The sequence below is a fragment of the Nanorana parkeri genome, unplaced genomic scaffold, assembly GCF_000935625.1.
Source record: "Nanorana parkeri isolate BGI_ZX_2015 unplaced genomic scaffold, ASM93562v1 scaffold107, whole genome shotgun sequence".
Classification (NCBI taxonomy): domain Eukaryota; kingdom Metazoa; phylum Chordata; class Amphibia; order Anura; family Dicroglossidae; genus Nanorana; species Nanorana parkeri.
In genome coordinates this window covers 2,037,969-2,054,631 of record NW_017306375.1, presented here as the reverse complement: position 1 = coordinate 2,054,631, position 16,663 = coordinate 2,037,969, and the positions used below count along the sequence as shown (strand labels likewise).

Sequence of the window (16,663 nt, the reverse complement as noted above, 5' to 3'; positions counted from 1 at the left end):
CCTAGCGGCCCCAGGCTACTTTGCAAGATTGCACTAGGACACAGCCCTCAGCATCACCCCATCAAGGGGACACAGGAGAAGGGTAGCTACATTGTGGAGACAGGGTACTGTGAGAGCTCAATGATCAAGCGGAGATTGAGGCAGGTGGCAGGCAAGAGAGTAGTTGGTGTCCAGGCAGAGGCTGACTCAGGCTGCAGGCTAGAGAATAGCTGGTGTCTGGGCAGAGGTTGAGGCAGGCAGCAGGCATAAGAATAATCAGTTTCCAGACAAAGAATGAGGCAGGAAACAGCATAACAGGAACAGGCACAGTCAAGTACGGGAGTAGAAGATACGGGCAGAGCCAGGAAAACTGGCTAGGTAAAGAGCTAGGCAGAACAACAGCAATCTCCGGAACTAGGCTAGATAACAGCTGGTGTCTAGGCAGAGGTTGAGGCAGGTGACAGTCAATTTCCAGACAAAAATTGAGTCAGGTGACAGGCAAGAGCATAAAAGGAACTGGCAGAGTAAAGAATAAGTGTAGAAGATACAGTCCGAAGTCAGGCAAACTGTCTAAATAATGAGCTAGGCAGAACCGCAATCTCATGAATTAGGTAGTTCGCAAAAGTAGGCATAGCACCAGCCACATAGCGGAAGGAGATTAAATACACCCTCCTGGATAAAATAGGGGAGTGCGAAACTACATGGCAAATGAGGCTTCATATTGAAAAAGGTTATGCATTTTGGTGTTAAAAATATGCATGCAAGCTATTCATTAATGGGAGCTCCACTCAGAAGTGGAAAAAGATTTGGAGTTCCTTGTTGACAGCATTCTTAGTAACAGCAGTAAATGCCAAGCTGCAGCCAATAAGGCTAGTAGACTACTATTATGCATAAAAAAGCAAAAAAATGTACTCTAAAAACGAATCAATAAATCTGCTTCTTTTGGCCTCATCTTGATCTGATCCACAGAAAGGATGTACTTGAGCTGGAGATTGTCCAGACAAAGGTGATTAAACTAATAAAGGGGTTAGAGGGCCAAAGCTATGAGGAAAGAGTGCAAACGTTAAACGTGTTCACTCTGGAAAAGAGGAAATTAAGAGGGAATATGATATTAATGTACAAATTGTTTGATGGTGATGGTAGAATCTGTAATAACATGTTTACTGTCAGTTCACTTAAGAAGCCAAGGGCTTCTTAAGTGAAGTTTAAGAGTAGTTTAAGAGTAGTAAAATTGTGGAACTCCCTTCCCCAAGCAGTGGTCAACGCTAAAAGTTATGATTTATTCAAGGACCTTTAAGATGCTTTACTTAGATACCACAATATACAGTAGTACAGGTACTCTTAGTAACTCATGCACACACACATACACAAACTTTCACATAGGTTGAACTCAATGGACCTGTGTCCTTATTGAACCTCAAACAATATGTAAGTACGTAACCCTCCTTGGCCTTTATCCACACCCAGTGTGAAGCAGTGACGTGCAGTACCGTTGGTTCTGGGTGAGTCCTTCCCCCAGCCTCACCACCCACACCTCCCGCCCCCCAGCCTGCTGAAGCCCCCGCCCCAGCCTGCCGAAACTCCACCCCACCTGCTGAAACTCCACCCCCTACCCAGTCCCCAAGCTAGTGTGAAGGAGGGAGGAGGAAGGGAGGAGACAGGGAGGAGCCTCTCTGTCCCTCACTTGCTCGTCACTGCTGAGGCATCGAGATCAATGGCCTTAGTGTTTTTTCTTTTTTTCTTTTGTAAATTGGACAGCTTGGACCAATGGTGCTTTGCCATTGGTCCAAGCCATCCACAGAGATCACACCTCTAAAACAGAGTAGAGGCTGTGACAGCTCTTGTCTCACTAGTTAGTTTACACAAGCAGTGGGAAAGCCTGCTGCTGTGTAACCTAACTACCAGTCAAAAACTGGATGCAGCGCTGCCTGTAATTAACCTGTGTAACCTGCAACAAGCCAATCTGAATGGAGAAAAAGCTGTCAGCTTCTGACTTGAAGCTGACAGCTTTTTCCTTCATAATACTAGGTGAGGCTCTTTCTAGGACTGCCTTTTTGTGTGTATTTGTGTGTATTAGCAACAACTTCAGTTGCTGTAATCTTCTGCATCCACCCCACCCCACTTTAATTTTCTATGTCTTTTTATTAAGTTTTTTGTTTTCAATTATTTCATATGTTCTTATTTCTTTTTTAATTTGAGTTACTTAGTTAGGTTAAACCCTACCCCCTACTGCCCCCAGAAAAAAGGAATGTGGTTTAGTGCTTTATGGTTGGCATTTGTGGTTTATTGTTTTAGGATTGAGTTTAGTGTTGGACTAAAATCTCGTTTAGTTTACTTATTTGTATTGAGATTGGAACTTGGGGTGCAGAGGGATGCGCAGGGAGACCTGTGACAAATAAGCTGTCACAAATCGGCTCTATCGATCGGGAAGTGAGCAGAAACATGACGCTGATCCGCTCACTTTCCGATCGTCTCCCTGCAGTGACTGTCAGTCACCATCAGTCCACCCTCCCCTCTCCGATCCTCCAGCGCTGAGTGGAGGAACGGATGGGGAGGGGGCAGAGCCAGCTGTCACTCATGCAGTTGAGTGGATCTCGACAGTATTATCGGGATCCGTCCCGGCTTCGGCGCTCTCAGTATATCGCAGGCAATAGGCCACTATATACTGAGCTTTGGGTCACAGGAGGAGGTTAGTACTGTATATGTCCTCCCGTCACCCTAAAGAGAACTATGGGAAAAACACATAGCCAATAGTTCTCTCCTAACTCCTGAGTTTAGCGTCATTTTAATAAAATAGCTATCTGCTTAAAAATTTAAGTTGTCTTCCACGGGTATATTCAAATCCTTTCAGCATTACGCTAAAATGAACAGGTAATAGATTCAATTTAATTTGCTCTGTATGATTCTTTTTGTGAATAAAACTGCAGGGATGAGTAAGAGGGGAAGTAACCATTCCAGGGAATATTCTGCTAGGCTTGCTTCACTCTCTTTAGTCCTGTTAATAATAATCTCCCTGATTCTCTCCCTTTGTACCCACTGTCAATCACACAGACCTGAGTGTTGCGGAGACTATGATAATAAAGAAGGCTTTGATTTTGCCTTTAACATTATGGTTCTGGTTCATTTCCATGACTTATTCTTATAAGTATCAGCAGTTGAATGCATTTCTTAAATTAATTGAATGCTTATCTGACAGTTTAAAAGTGCAGTATTTATAGAAGGAGCACAGAACAAAGTGTAGGGAAACTATTAAAGGCCTGTATTATCAGTGGAGTGACTCAGAGCTCTTGGCCTGGATTTATAATTATCAATATTTTGGGAAAGAATTACTTTCTGTAACAGGCTTAGCAGTAACTAGAAAACATCTATTACATTTATTTAAAAAAAAAGGCTTATGCTGCATGTTAATTAGACAAATAATATCCTCAAGATGGGGAGCAAGAATGTTGGTCTTTTGAATTTAAGCCATTAAAGGGCTTTAGCCAAATTGTAAGACAAAAATGAAATACATATATTTTATCTTCTATAGGACTTGCAAAGTATTCCCTGCACTTTTCATCTTCTAGTGTTCCATGTGGTTCTATAGCATAAGGAGGATACCAATACCTTTCCGAAACTCTCGCTCTTCAGAATTCATGCCATTATCCTGCTTCTGTTTACTCTTTGGACAAATAGTGATCATGATCATGATTTTAACCCTGTCCTCTTTCTCTTCTAAATCTACATATAAATGCAGTTCAACTGATTCAATCTAGTTTTTGGTTGATACTGGCTAGTAAAACCACAAAATGGTTTCTTAGGTCTATGAGGAGGTTTTTTTTTTACATGAGCTTCCTGACCTGCACTTTGTTACAGTGGAGAAGTGGAGGAACAGACGGGGGAGGGCACAGCTGGCTCTGTCTCTAGATAGGCTATCACTCATGCAGCTGAGTGGATCTCGACAGTACTGAGACTCAATTAGAAGGAGGTCCAATCTCCAATCCTGCTGGATTTTCAGTTTATTTTTTATTATGAATTAAGCGGTAAGATGCAGAAATGCCCCAAAGAGAAGAAAACACAAAAGAGGCCAGCAGGTGGTGTAGCACTTAAATTAGATAATAGCACTGGGTTAGACCTTCTGTCAAGTTTTTAATTGTGTTTCCATGGAGGAGATTCACCTTTCTGTTTGTACTGATGATCACTGTCATCAAGAAAAAAATGAAATTCCAAATTTTAGAGAACAAGCGTTAAGAGGAAATCTTGCAACGAGAATGCCTGTTTCAGGTATAACTGTCTTAGAGGGGAATTCCCTCATTTTGGTAGATTTCCTCTAGCTAAGTGTTATGTCTCTGTGACAAAAATAAAGGGCAGTTTCCTCAATAGTACACAGATTAAGAATAAACTGGGTTCTTAAACCTTCTCTACTCTATCTAAAGCTAAAAAAAAATAGCTATACATATGCTTTACACTTTTTTTGTCCTGCAAATATCTGAACAGTCATTTTGAATAAATAATGTCAAAAATTAATGTTCATAATATTTTTTTTCTCTGTTTGAATGTATTGTGGTATAATACTACATTATGGTCACTAGATGGAGCTGAGGAGCATAGAAACGAAATACTTCACTCTGTGAATGGTTTATCAATAGGCCCCTATTATTAAACTGTAATATAATTCAGACTGCATTGGCTATTTTAATTTGAAATAGCCAATAGCGGACTGGCTATTGAAACCCCACCCACTGAGCAGAGGAGCGGACCTGAGACAGAAAGTTTCAGTTTGAAATGGACAGGTTGGTGCCGGGGGGGGTGGTCGAGGCGGCACCCTAGGCAGCAGTGTGCCCTAGGCAGCAGTGTGCCCTAGGCGGTTGCCTAGTTTGCCTAGTGGCAGCACCGGCCCCGACTATAATCCTTTTATCATAGACTTCTTGTAATCTTTTATGCAGAGATTGTTCACTTCTCCTGCTTTCTCCAAACTCTTCACCCTTTTGTGAATAATCCCCTAAGCGAAAATCATTATAGCTTTTTACCTGCATGAAGCAGGTGGATTGCTGGTTATATCACGTTTGCATTGCTTCTGTTATATTAGAGAAGCACTGTAGACTTGAAAGCAAACAATTTAAAATAAGTTTATTATTATAATTAATATAAAAGACATTTAAATATAATTGTAAAATATAGTGATACATTGATTTAATGGGTCAGTTGTTTTTCACTACCTGGCTGAGAATATCAGCATACATTTTTAATGTCTTTTTTTTCACATGTTTTACAACCTATCCTTGTAAAAATATGTTTACAATTCAGTGTTAATCCAATCCAGGAAGACAACAGTCCTATGTCTATGCTATGGTTGGGTAATAAGGAGAAGGTGCAGGGAACAGGGGGTGGTGACTCTTGGGTCCCCTGCTTACATCACTGCAATAACATGCAATATATAAAAGGGTAATTTATAAAACAATAATACTTTGTTATTATTTGAAATAGCAGATTAATAAAAATTTGCAAAAGAAAAATTAAATTCTTGCTCATATGCCCAACCAGATCACAGATGAAAAGCCAGAACAGATTAACAAGTAACTAACCTGCTTAGACAGTTTAATATATTTGCAGTTAAAATGAAAACGCCTATACATTTTATTAATAACAGCTATTTAAAAATAAAAGAATCTATAACAAAACTCAGCTGGTGTAACCCCACAGGGGATTGGGCCCACTGGTGATTAACGTTTAATTTTAAATAATAGAGTTTGTTTTTTGAATAAATGTTTTACATTATTCTGCCTAGGGATAAACAGAGTGATTTTGGTGAAATTGCAGAAAAATTAACAATTTAATTTGGGTGAAATTTGCACAATTTTTTTATTTTTTATTTAGAGGGTCTATATTTAGAGTATTTAAGATTATTTTTTCTTTATATTTCTTATATTTGTCTAAATATTTTATTATATTTGTTCCTGCTGTTTATTTTATTTATGTTAAAAAAGTAAAACAATTAGGTTATCGAGGGGCTATTTTTTTTGTTCATGATAATTGAAAAAAGCTTTTGTTACTGTCATGGACCTTTTTAAAGTCCATTACAAAGTACTGGAAACTATCTAAAATATCTAAACTCCCATTATGTGCAACTTTACTCAATGCATGGACACATTTTTATTAACTCACCAAGTCCAGAATGCCTATGCTGTTCCATCCTTGCATAATTGGGAGGAATGATATAAATGTTGGTATAATCCAACAGCCACCAAGCATCAACGCTATCCTCAGGGGGGTCATTTTGTTCCTGTAAACCAAAGGCTGGCAGCAGATAGCATAGTATCTTGAAAAACAAAAAGAAAGGAAAAACATAAACAAACTTCCGTCTGTATTTCGCTCACAAATACATTTACAGCTGATTGTTGGGATATGGTCTACAAATCAATGTAACAAAAAACTTTTATGCAACACTTCATACATACAATTTATTTTACCTTAGAAACCTTTCTTAGCAACCCTAAACCCTAAAATCCAATGAAGAATATACAGTCATACTTTTAAACAGAAAAACTGGTCAGGTTTGCTAAGAGGTACAAAGGTACTCAGAAATGCCACAACCATAATAAAGCAGTCCCTATTTCCTTATTTAAGTGAATCTAACTTTATTTAGCATTTTTGATCTGATGTTTTATATATATTTGTTTTATCATACGAGGTTTGTTAGTAAACAAATTTATATAGCTCCAGATGTCAGCATGATTTTTTTTTTCTCGGTGTCCTCTCTGTGCATGGAGGGGGGAAAAAAATCCTTTTTTTAAAACAATACAGTAAAGTAAAAAAAAATACATTGATACATGCTAATTTTTAAAAATTAAAGAATGTTTACATTTTTGTTTATTTGTCAACTGAAGATAAAAAAAATCAGATCAAGGTACCAAAAAAAAAGCTTTATAACTCCTAAAAATGTTTTATTTAGGTAGGCAAATTAGTTATAGATCTATTGGCAAGTTAACTGGTACATTCTGACTTGGTAAATTTGGTTTGTGCCTTCATGGATTAATGACTAGTCAAGAAAGGGTTAAGGACTGTAGCAAAAGTTTGATTTCACAGTATTTTAGTGGCAGGCAGCAAATGCAAAAGATAGTTTTTTTTGAACATATCCTATTTTAGTATTTTTTTTAAGTATAAGTTTGCAAAAAGTAAACAAACTCATAGAGATCATTTTTTGAAGTCAAAGGTCAATAAACTCAATCTTTTATTTTTGTTAGGTAAGGTGGACATATTGCCTTGTAATACAGTGGATCATGTGACAGATTCTCCATTATGGAGTGGGAGGCTGGCATCAAAATCAGATTCTAACGTGTGACCAGCATTGTAACTCTGTCTTGAGAGGAATACAAAGACTCTAATTGCTAATCTCCATCTCCAAGCTGAGGCCTTTAATGATTAGGCAAATCCAAAGTTCAGGTTTTGCATATCTATACCCCATTAGTGAAAATATAGCAGCCAAAGGAACAGCATGATAGCTGGCGCCTCTTTTGCCATTTCTTTACTGCACTTCAGTAAAGACTGCTGAGTCCAGAGGCGTGTTCAGTTCCTTTAGCCAAGCGCTGAGTAGCTGTTCTGCAGCACTTCAGTTGGTTGCAGCAGCTTCACTGAACGCTTCGGCTCCACAGTTCTAAGCAAAATTGCAGAGGATAATATTTTTGACTAATAAATACAATTTTAATACGAATATTTGATTTGCTCGTCCACCAAAACATCATTAAATTGTAGATTCCCACAAGGAACTGATGTCCTCAATCGGGATTCAGGCACCTTTCTCCAGGGCTACCAGTTGTGGCCACAGTTAAAATGGCCGCTGGTGTTCTGTCTCCACCTTCTCCACCACGCTCATCGCTCTGCATCCACACTCACTTCCACTGTGAGTGCTAAGTTAGCAGTGCTGAGCGCTGACATGCAGTACAGCAGCGGCTTGCTAACTTAACACTAGCAGCGGCTGAGCAACTGAACATGCCTCAGCTCTGGTCAGGTGTCTTCGCTTTCTCTTCGAACACAATGCCCAGCAGACAGCCCTGAGCCATGAAAATGTAAAAGGGCAAAACTCAACTTTCCTCTTGGCAGGCTTTTGCAGCATGCACATGAAGGATGGAACCCCCACTAACACAGCTGCATACCATTAGACACCTATGCAAGACGCCACAACCTGGACAGTGATCATGCTTCCACCTTTCAGATGAAGGGTAAGGGTCATAACTTTTCCAAGCAACGAACATGCTAGTAACAAACTGTGTGGTGGTGCCCATCTATATCAATGACAGGCAGCCTATTCTCTGTTTCTCTATAATCTTTTAATATATGCTGTCAAAAAATGCTATGCAACTGACATTGAAACAAACATTTGCTATCACTTGTTTGATCGTTCAATATTCAGTGTTACTGATATTGTAAGCCCATTCAAAACCTAAAAGCCTTTTTGTATCTGCATTACTCTGGAATTTCAGTGAAAAGTAAGCCACTACAGTTTCAACACTACATGACTTTTGTTGCCATGAAATACAAAATAGAGTAAATAAAAACATAGGGGTCTATTTGGCCGGCCATTGGCCGTCTGACAGCCTGCTTCTGCCAGCTGGGCGGAGCCAGTCGTGATGTTACTGCTGGCTCCGGCCACTTGCAGAGAGATCAGCTGGTAATTAGCTGGGAATTGCAGAGAGATTAGTTTTCTTTTTTTTTGACGGCAGCAGAACCGCCGGCCAATAGAAAACAGTTGGGCGGAGCTAGCTGTCACTGCTAGCTCCGCACAATCGTTTTCTATTTATTTTTTTCTACTTTTTTAACTATTCTTCTGTTCTGCTCGGTCCCACAGAGGGACCGAGTAGAACAGCCGAGCCGAATGCCACTCACTGCTGTTCGGCATTTATAAGAATAGACCAAACTGCCTGCTGCCTTTGCAAATCGGTAAGTAAAACTACTCAACACCAATGCTGGGGGTTTAATATTGCTTCTGAGGGTCTATGGTTTCTGGGGTCAGTGGGGTCTATTTTTGCTTATGGGGTCAAATATTGCTGAGTACATTTAAAATCTATTATTGCTGAGGACATTGGGTGTCTATTATAGCTGCTGATGGTTATTATTGATGTGATCATTTATAGTTACCGGGGGACTATTATTGCTGCTGGAGGTATTATTTCTGGGGACAATGGGGTTATCCTTGGTGCTGGGTATTATTATTGCCGGGGTCTATTACTGCTGTTGGGTGTTACCAATTCAGCTGGGAGTTATTATTTCTGGGGACAGTGGGGGTTATTATTGTGCTGGGGGTCGTTATTGTTGCTAGGGATTATTGTGTTGGGCAGGCACATAACTAGAAATCACAAGGCCCTATAGCAAAATTTTGTATAGGGCCCCCGTGATTGCTAGTTATGCCACTTGCAGAGCCCACCTGAAAGTGACCCTGCAGAGCCCACCATAGACTATCTATGGTGGGCTCTGCAGGGTCTCAGATGGGCTGCACACCTCTTACCTGTCAGCGCTGTCCGCCTCCGTGGTCGCCGGGGCCCCGCCTCCTCTTCCGTCCCCAGGCCTCGCCTCCTCTTCTATCGACGGGTCCCTCCTCCTCTTACATCACTGGCCCCACCTGCTCTTAGGTCACTGGCCAGTGATGTAAGAGGAGGCGGGGTTGCTCTTAGGCGGGCCCCGCCTCCGTCACTGCGAACGCCGGCCTCTTCTGCCGTAGCTGCTGGCTGTCACTGACACAGTAAAAGATGTGGATCCGCGCTTTATGGATAACCCTGATTTAATATCTTATTTATAAGTATTTAAATAGTTAGACACTGTATATTATAGATTTGTCATATTATCTAATTTATATATATTTATATATTTAATTATATATATTTATATATTTTACATTTTTATATATATTATGCACTTTAATTTTTAGCGCTGCACAATTTACACACTTTGTCACTGACACAGCTCCGCAGCAGCTATGAGGGGAAATGCCGCTGCTGAGCTGTGTCAGTGACATCCAGCACCCTTACATGCCATAGCGACCCAGGCGGCCCACACGGCATCAGAGGGATGCCCTGGTCAGGCCCCCTGGTGCCCGGGCCCCATAGCGGCCTCCTGGGTCGCTATGGCGATTGTTACGCCACTGGTGATGGGGTTTATTCATGTGCTGGTAGATATTATTGTGCCTGTGTTTTATTATTGTAATGTGGCTTGGCTTGCGCTGACACTTTATGGAAGCTATTGCTGAGAGTTATTATTGCTGGTCCTGACACTTGCAGGGTTTTATTGCTGGGGATTATATTTTCTGACCCTGACACTTGGGGGTTATCATGGGTGGCCTTGGCCCATGCTGGAGTTTATTGTTTGGGGTTGTTATTGCTGGTCCTGACACTTGATTGGAGTTTATTTAATTTCCCCCCTCCCCAGATGCACATACTTATCTTGCCTTTACTCCCCTGTAGCTCCATTTAGTCTCTGAGAACAAAGAGCGGCTAGAGCGGAGCACGTGACTCACTACCCTTCCTTCCATGTATTAGTGCTGGTGCTTGGAGGCTAGCTCTGTATTGTTCACTTATAATTTCTTCTTCAAACTTTTGCTGTTTTTGCTGCCAAAATACAACTCTTACTGTATTCCCTTTTTTTTATTTAGAATACAGGGATACCAAACATTGATGTGTTACTCACATTTTGTGTTAATTGGTCACTTAATCTCAATATAAGAATGCACATTTCAGTTCAGTTAAGCATATTTAGACATTTGCATTTCTGAAAAAGCTCTAAATTGCAAAACACAGGGGGTGGGAATTGATCAAAACTGGAGCAGACAGAACACAGAGCAGAAAGATAAAGATAAAAGCTGATTGGTTGCTATGGGAACTGCTGCAATTTCTGTCTGTCCTGGTTTCGATAAATTCCCCTCAACAAATCTGGCTAAATACACTCATTTGCAATAGCAGAATGCAAAATGTATTCATCTGTTAATGATTTAAATTTTTTGACACCTATTTTTATTTGGTATGATTGCACATTTGTAATGTAAAACGCAGCTTCTCAACAGCTGCTGTGTTTTGAATTATTGTTCTCTTTAAGGTATATCATTCCTACAAATACACAGAATTACCCCTATGTGCATTTATTATTTGCCAGTAAAACTGATAAAGTGCTGTTTACATTACCATGAGCTAAGCAGAGAGCTCTTTAATTGCTACAATTGGTAATTGCTACAATTGGTCCCCCCAAACAGGCTGTCAGAAAGTCCAAATCCAATGACACAACACTAATGGGTTAAAGAGTTCTCAAAGGGATATACATGCTTCTAACAAATATGGCTTGACCATCACCTCTAGATATGAACCACTTCTTTGTCTTTGCAAGGCCACATTTCTATATTTTCATAGAAAGTCATACCTCCAGTATGAATGTAACAAGTCTTGAAAGGCTGTGTAATTATAAACACAGGTTAGCCAATAAGGACATTACCACGTACTAACCACCTATTTTGTCCTTGACCAACTTTTTTTTCTTCCTCCACAGGTTAGGAAAATATTCAGTCTACGTTCCTTGCATAACAAGGCATCCCCTGTCTGTGGCTGTCAGGTTAGAACTTCTCGAATTGCATGTTGTCACCGTCTACCTTAAACATATAACACCAATCCATTTCCTTTGCAATGCCTCTGCTCTGCAGTATGAGAGGTGCTGTGCCATTGAACTTGGCATCTGATACTACACCCGTATAAATACTATATTGATTGAATTTTTCATAAGGAATTAAATAAAATAGTATTTTTTGTACTTGTTTCCTTTTTACCATCTCCTGCCATGATTTTATAATTATAATAAAAGACCCTTTGCGTTGTTCACATGAATGTCACCTTCAGTATAAAATTGTTCATTCTCTCCATTAATTGCTGTTATTAAAAAGGAATGTTATCCTGACTCATAACTGACAAGATGTAACATAAAGAGGGTTCCGGATTGTCATGGCAATTCTCCTCCTTACGGGAATAAGCCCCAGGTGTCATATGTATCCATGAAGAACATATACTGTGATATTGTTTTGCATAAATAAAATCTGAAGATCCGTTTTGTCATTATATTTACAATTGCTGTATTTGCTATCATTTTTATATTTATTATATAATTTCATCCCTTTCCCTATGATATCCTGTAATCCCATTGTGGGCTCAATTCACAAAGCTAAAACACCAGCATAAGGATCTTCATTTAAAAAAAAAAAGTCAGCAATGCATTTAATCAGATTTGAAAATCACAATCAAAAAATACAAATCTTTATTCGTGCATTAAAGCTTTGTGAATTGAGCTTAAAGTGACATTAAAGTCAAAAAATATTTTCCCTCCCCCCAATGTTAATGTTGAGGTTTCATAATCCGATCTTCCTCTTCTTTCCTGATGTTTTCATCTGTCCCTCCAGCTGTGCAGCGGCTCTCCGATCCATCGCTGACTCCTCTCTGCTTGCTGGCACTTCCGATCCAGCGGTGTCTGCATGCGGGTGCACGTGTCCATAGACTTACCTTGCGTCTCTGCTCGTCTCCCGGACGGAAATCCAAACTGCGCATGCGCCCGCTCCGCAAGATGCTTTGCGACCGCCCGAGCAGTTTCGGATTCTCGGACGGGAGCGCGTGGCGAAAACAGGGTAAGTTTAAACTTTTTGCCTATATCTACTGCTTGATAGCAGTAGATATAGGTAAAAAAAAAAAAAAAACGGAGGCTTTAAAAACCCTTTTAATGTTATGTAAGCTTTTAAAGCAACCCTGTCATCTATTTAAAAAAGCTCAGCCAAGTATGTGCCTGTAAGGAAGAAACACAATACTTACCTTTCCTGCTGCCCATGCTGCTAAGCATGGCTCTGCTGCTGAGAAATGGTCCCCCGGATTCCAAAGCTGATGTGGAGGTCAGCAGGAGGAACCCATGAAAGCTGCAAGGGATCCAGAAAATGGACATGCAATGGAAAATGGAAATGTCAGTTTGCCAGCATGTTTTGTGGGACCATTTCTGCAACAGTATTGGGAAGAACCATCTGGAAAATGTTTGATTTCCAATGAAGAAGCAGTTATAAATGCCATTCGGCTTTTATAACTGCAAAATGTGGGTATTTTGATGAGTCACACATTTATATTAAATTTTGTTGAACAAAACCATAAACTCATTTTTATCAGTTTATAATTGTTAGTTTCTTCTAGGCTTTTACAGACATTCAAATCAGGTCCTACTGTCAGTTTTTCAGATGGATCTGATCAGAAGCCCGATGTTAGTATTTGGACAGCCAGATCTAAATAGATATACATCTGTTTATATCCAATTATTCACGACCCCAGAGTTCTGTTTTCGCGGACTTGATCCTCATGGATCTAGGGAAATCTGATGTAAATGGACACATGTGCATTTACATCCAACTACCCATAAAGGGTCCGGTAATTTGCATGTAACATTTGAGGGAGTAGGGTTTCAGTAAAGAGCAGGTGTACAAAAACCATGTGGATAGGCTGTTCATAATACATAAGACATACCACATACGTACATACCCTACCAGACCAATGCAGGTCACTGCTAGGACACATAGAAAACCATTGCTTTCTATGCAACCTGTTCACAATGTGGCTGTGATGGGCAATCCGCTACCGAAAAATACAAACATACTTTTCTTGCAGCTCACTGTATGCCATTGCAGGTCAACGCACAACAGCATATAGTCCTGGAAAGGTCATGGAAAGCAGTGATCCGTGGTCCACGGTCCAGTATTTTTACCCCTACTGCAGAAAAAAAGTACTGTTAAAAAATAAAGAAGAATCCCATAATTATGAACATTTATGAAGCCTGACTAAATTAGAGGATTTACATAGAAAGCTTTGGGCTTTAATTTCAAAGTATTTCTCCCGCATAATAATATAACAGTTATAATAAATCATCTATCATTTCAGCTGTAGGACATGGAACGAACTTCGTAAGACTTGCTACATCAGCTAACCCTGTGCACCTTGTTCCATTATCACTACAAAGTAACATTTAAAAAAATCCTCATGAGCTGAGCATATTTGATTTCTGTGCCCTTGCAGGATGATATGGGGAAATGAACTGCAGGCTGGATAAACCACAGCACAAGATGTTGTTTCCATAATTAACAGAGCGATGGAAGAGTTTTCTATCAGTCATCTGGTAATGAAATAATGTCACAATGAGAAGCAGGAGAAGTGACTTTCAAACGTGATGTTTTCCCGCACAGTCAGGAATCTGTAAGGATTAAAATGAGAAAGTGCTGCTGAAGCTGTTGGTAAAATAACTACTTTTTTTGACATAACGCTCGAGGAACATATTAAAGTGATATTAAAGTGAAAAGGTTTTTAAGCTACTTCAAATGCTGACTTAATCAGTTACAATGGATGCTGCTCCTTAATGTTTAAAAGTTTTAGCTTCCTGCAGAACCAAATGCTTCCCTGATCACTGGCCCTGACATCCTTCTTTAGGTTGGCTGCTTTTTCTTGCAAGGTCTTATGGAGCCACCTTTCTTTGTGTTAGTAAGTCACTCCGCTGCTCCTCCCTCTTCCCTTCTCCAAGCTGGTAGATGGACATTTGCTGGAGACAGCTCTGTCCTTGTGATCTTTTATTGGAGAGGAAGTTTAGGGAAGCTGGGTTCCGAGACTTGGAGCCAACTGTTCAGAAACATCATGACTGTAAGTGCTTGGGCAAAAATGTAAAGAAATATTTGGCTGGGCAATGTCAATATATTTTAATCTGGATTCGTTCTTGGAAAGATGTATGAGAGTTTAATTCTACTTTAATACTTGTACTACAAGAACAGTACAGACTTTTGAAGCTGAACTTCAGGCACATATAAAAGGCACAAATTAATGCAGCTCTGTAAATTAATATATCATTAAGTGCATTTTATAAAAGTAAGCAGTTTAAAGAAGTATTAAATGCTCACAGTATTTTTAATTAATTCCTTTATAGCAACCCGTTCCCCATTTTCTGTAAGTTACTAAATTTGTGCACATAAACACGTATCTAATTATATAATACATGGTTTTTCTATGAGCAGAATCCAAATGTCCTTGTTACTTGCTATTAATGTTTCTAAGTTTGTTTAACTTTTTTTAATTAATTTGAATAGTTGTTTTTTTAAGACCTACTGGAAGAACTGGTTTCTATGGGCATCCCAGACAAACCTAGCACTGGTTACCCATTTCTAATATGTAGCTATGCACCTGGTTTGCCCATTAAAAAGTTACTTTCCTTTTTTTAAGCCTAGAGAACAGAAAAGGACAGATCAGAGAATAATGGCATAAAAGCTTGCAGGAAAAAATATAGAGTGAGGTCAGTCTACGAGAGCTTTCTGTATGCCGACAGCTGGATCTAAAGGGCTCCTGCATTGTGTGAGATAAATATCATCTTTGGCATACCTTGTACAATAGAGGAGATTTCAATTATAACAATTCATAAGTCATTGCTACAAAGCAGGGCTCAGCCGCTCTCTCGCTATGAGGATTGTAAAAACACTCAGCTATAGTTGCTTTGTGCCAGTTCCATCATGTTCTCCACCAGAATAACATTCATAACTCTATCCAGCAGAAAGACAAAAAAAAAAAAGGAATGTTTGATTAAAGCAAAGGGGAATAAATCTTTGCTATCTGGCTGCTTTGAATGGGAAGTTGTGCAGTAAACATGGGTCATTCCTGTCGGCTATTTTTAGCTCAGCAGGGAAGCCAACAATTTTCACACCTGTCAACTACTGTAAGGAACCTTTTAGCGTGAAAATGTATAAGCCTAAACCCTAATTGTTTGTGTCATGTCCCTATCCCTTGATTTCAGATCGAAAAGCGGGACAGTCAATAACTGGTGTGTAAATGTCACATGATTACACGCATTTACAAATCCCTGATGCAGTCTTTTAGATAAATACCAGCAACAGAAGGATGAACTACAAATACAGCGTAAAGTTAAACACCAAGATTGATTTTTTTGTGTGTGTGCAGGGAGCACACGGACACAGACCACCTCGGGTGCGTGCTGGACGCACACGGAACAGCCAGGGGTAGCTGGGAGCGGTCAGGAAGGTCGGTGACCCTAGGACCTGCTGTACGGACTGCTGGGAGAGCAGAGCGAGTGCCCACGAGGGGAGAGGTCAGGAAGGTCGGTGATCCCAGGACCTGCGGTACAGACTGCTAAGAGAGCAGAGTGAGGGCTCACGAGGGGTGAGCAGCGTGAGTGTCTTGAAGCTGAGGAAAGCTACAGAGCCATAACAAGGACTGTCTTATGTTGCTGATGCAAGCTGTTTTGTGTTTGCCCTTTAATAAACTGCGTTTTACTTGACTTACCTGGACTACAGTGGAGTGTCCTTGTTACAATACATATACATATCCTACATACTTATGTCTGTTGTCTATGTTTATGGATTCCTCAACACACGATAGAGATCAGATGCATATAAACTTCACTCTTTTTGCTGTCCTATTGAATAATGCTGTCTTACGCAAGTAGGAACCTTTTTATTGACATATATCCCAAGTTGACTATGTGGGTGATAACCATTCAGTCACATCCAACACTCTGGGGTCTATTCACGAAGCTGGCGAAGGATCTGGCCGTAGCTTCGGCCGATCCTTCGGCTAGCTTCGGCCCTAGGACCCCTTCGGTGAGCCATGCTGAAAGCCGAAGCTGGCCGAGCGGCCGGCCATCTGCCGGCCGACAGCCTGCT

The 16,663-nt window shown here is 40.2% G+C and overlaps 1 protein-coding gene across 1 annotated transcript in view; it reads right to left on the bottom strand.

Annotated features, from left to right (window-relative positions):
* The window catches only part of HTR4 (5-hydroxytryptamine receptor 4), a 341,073-nt gene that overhangs the window by 81,896 nt on the left and 242,514 nt on the right, over positions 1 to 16,663 (bottom strand). The window contains exon 5 of the mRNA XM_018553049.1: positions 6,124 to 6,277. Within this exon, the coding sequence (XP_018408551.1) occupies positions 6,124 to 6,277 (154 nt within the window). The remainder of the gene's footprint in view (positions 1 to 6,123; positions 6,278 to 16,663) is intronic.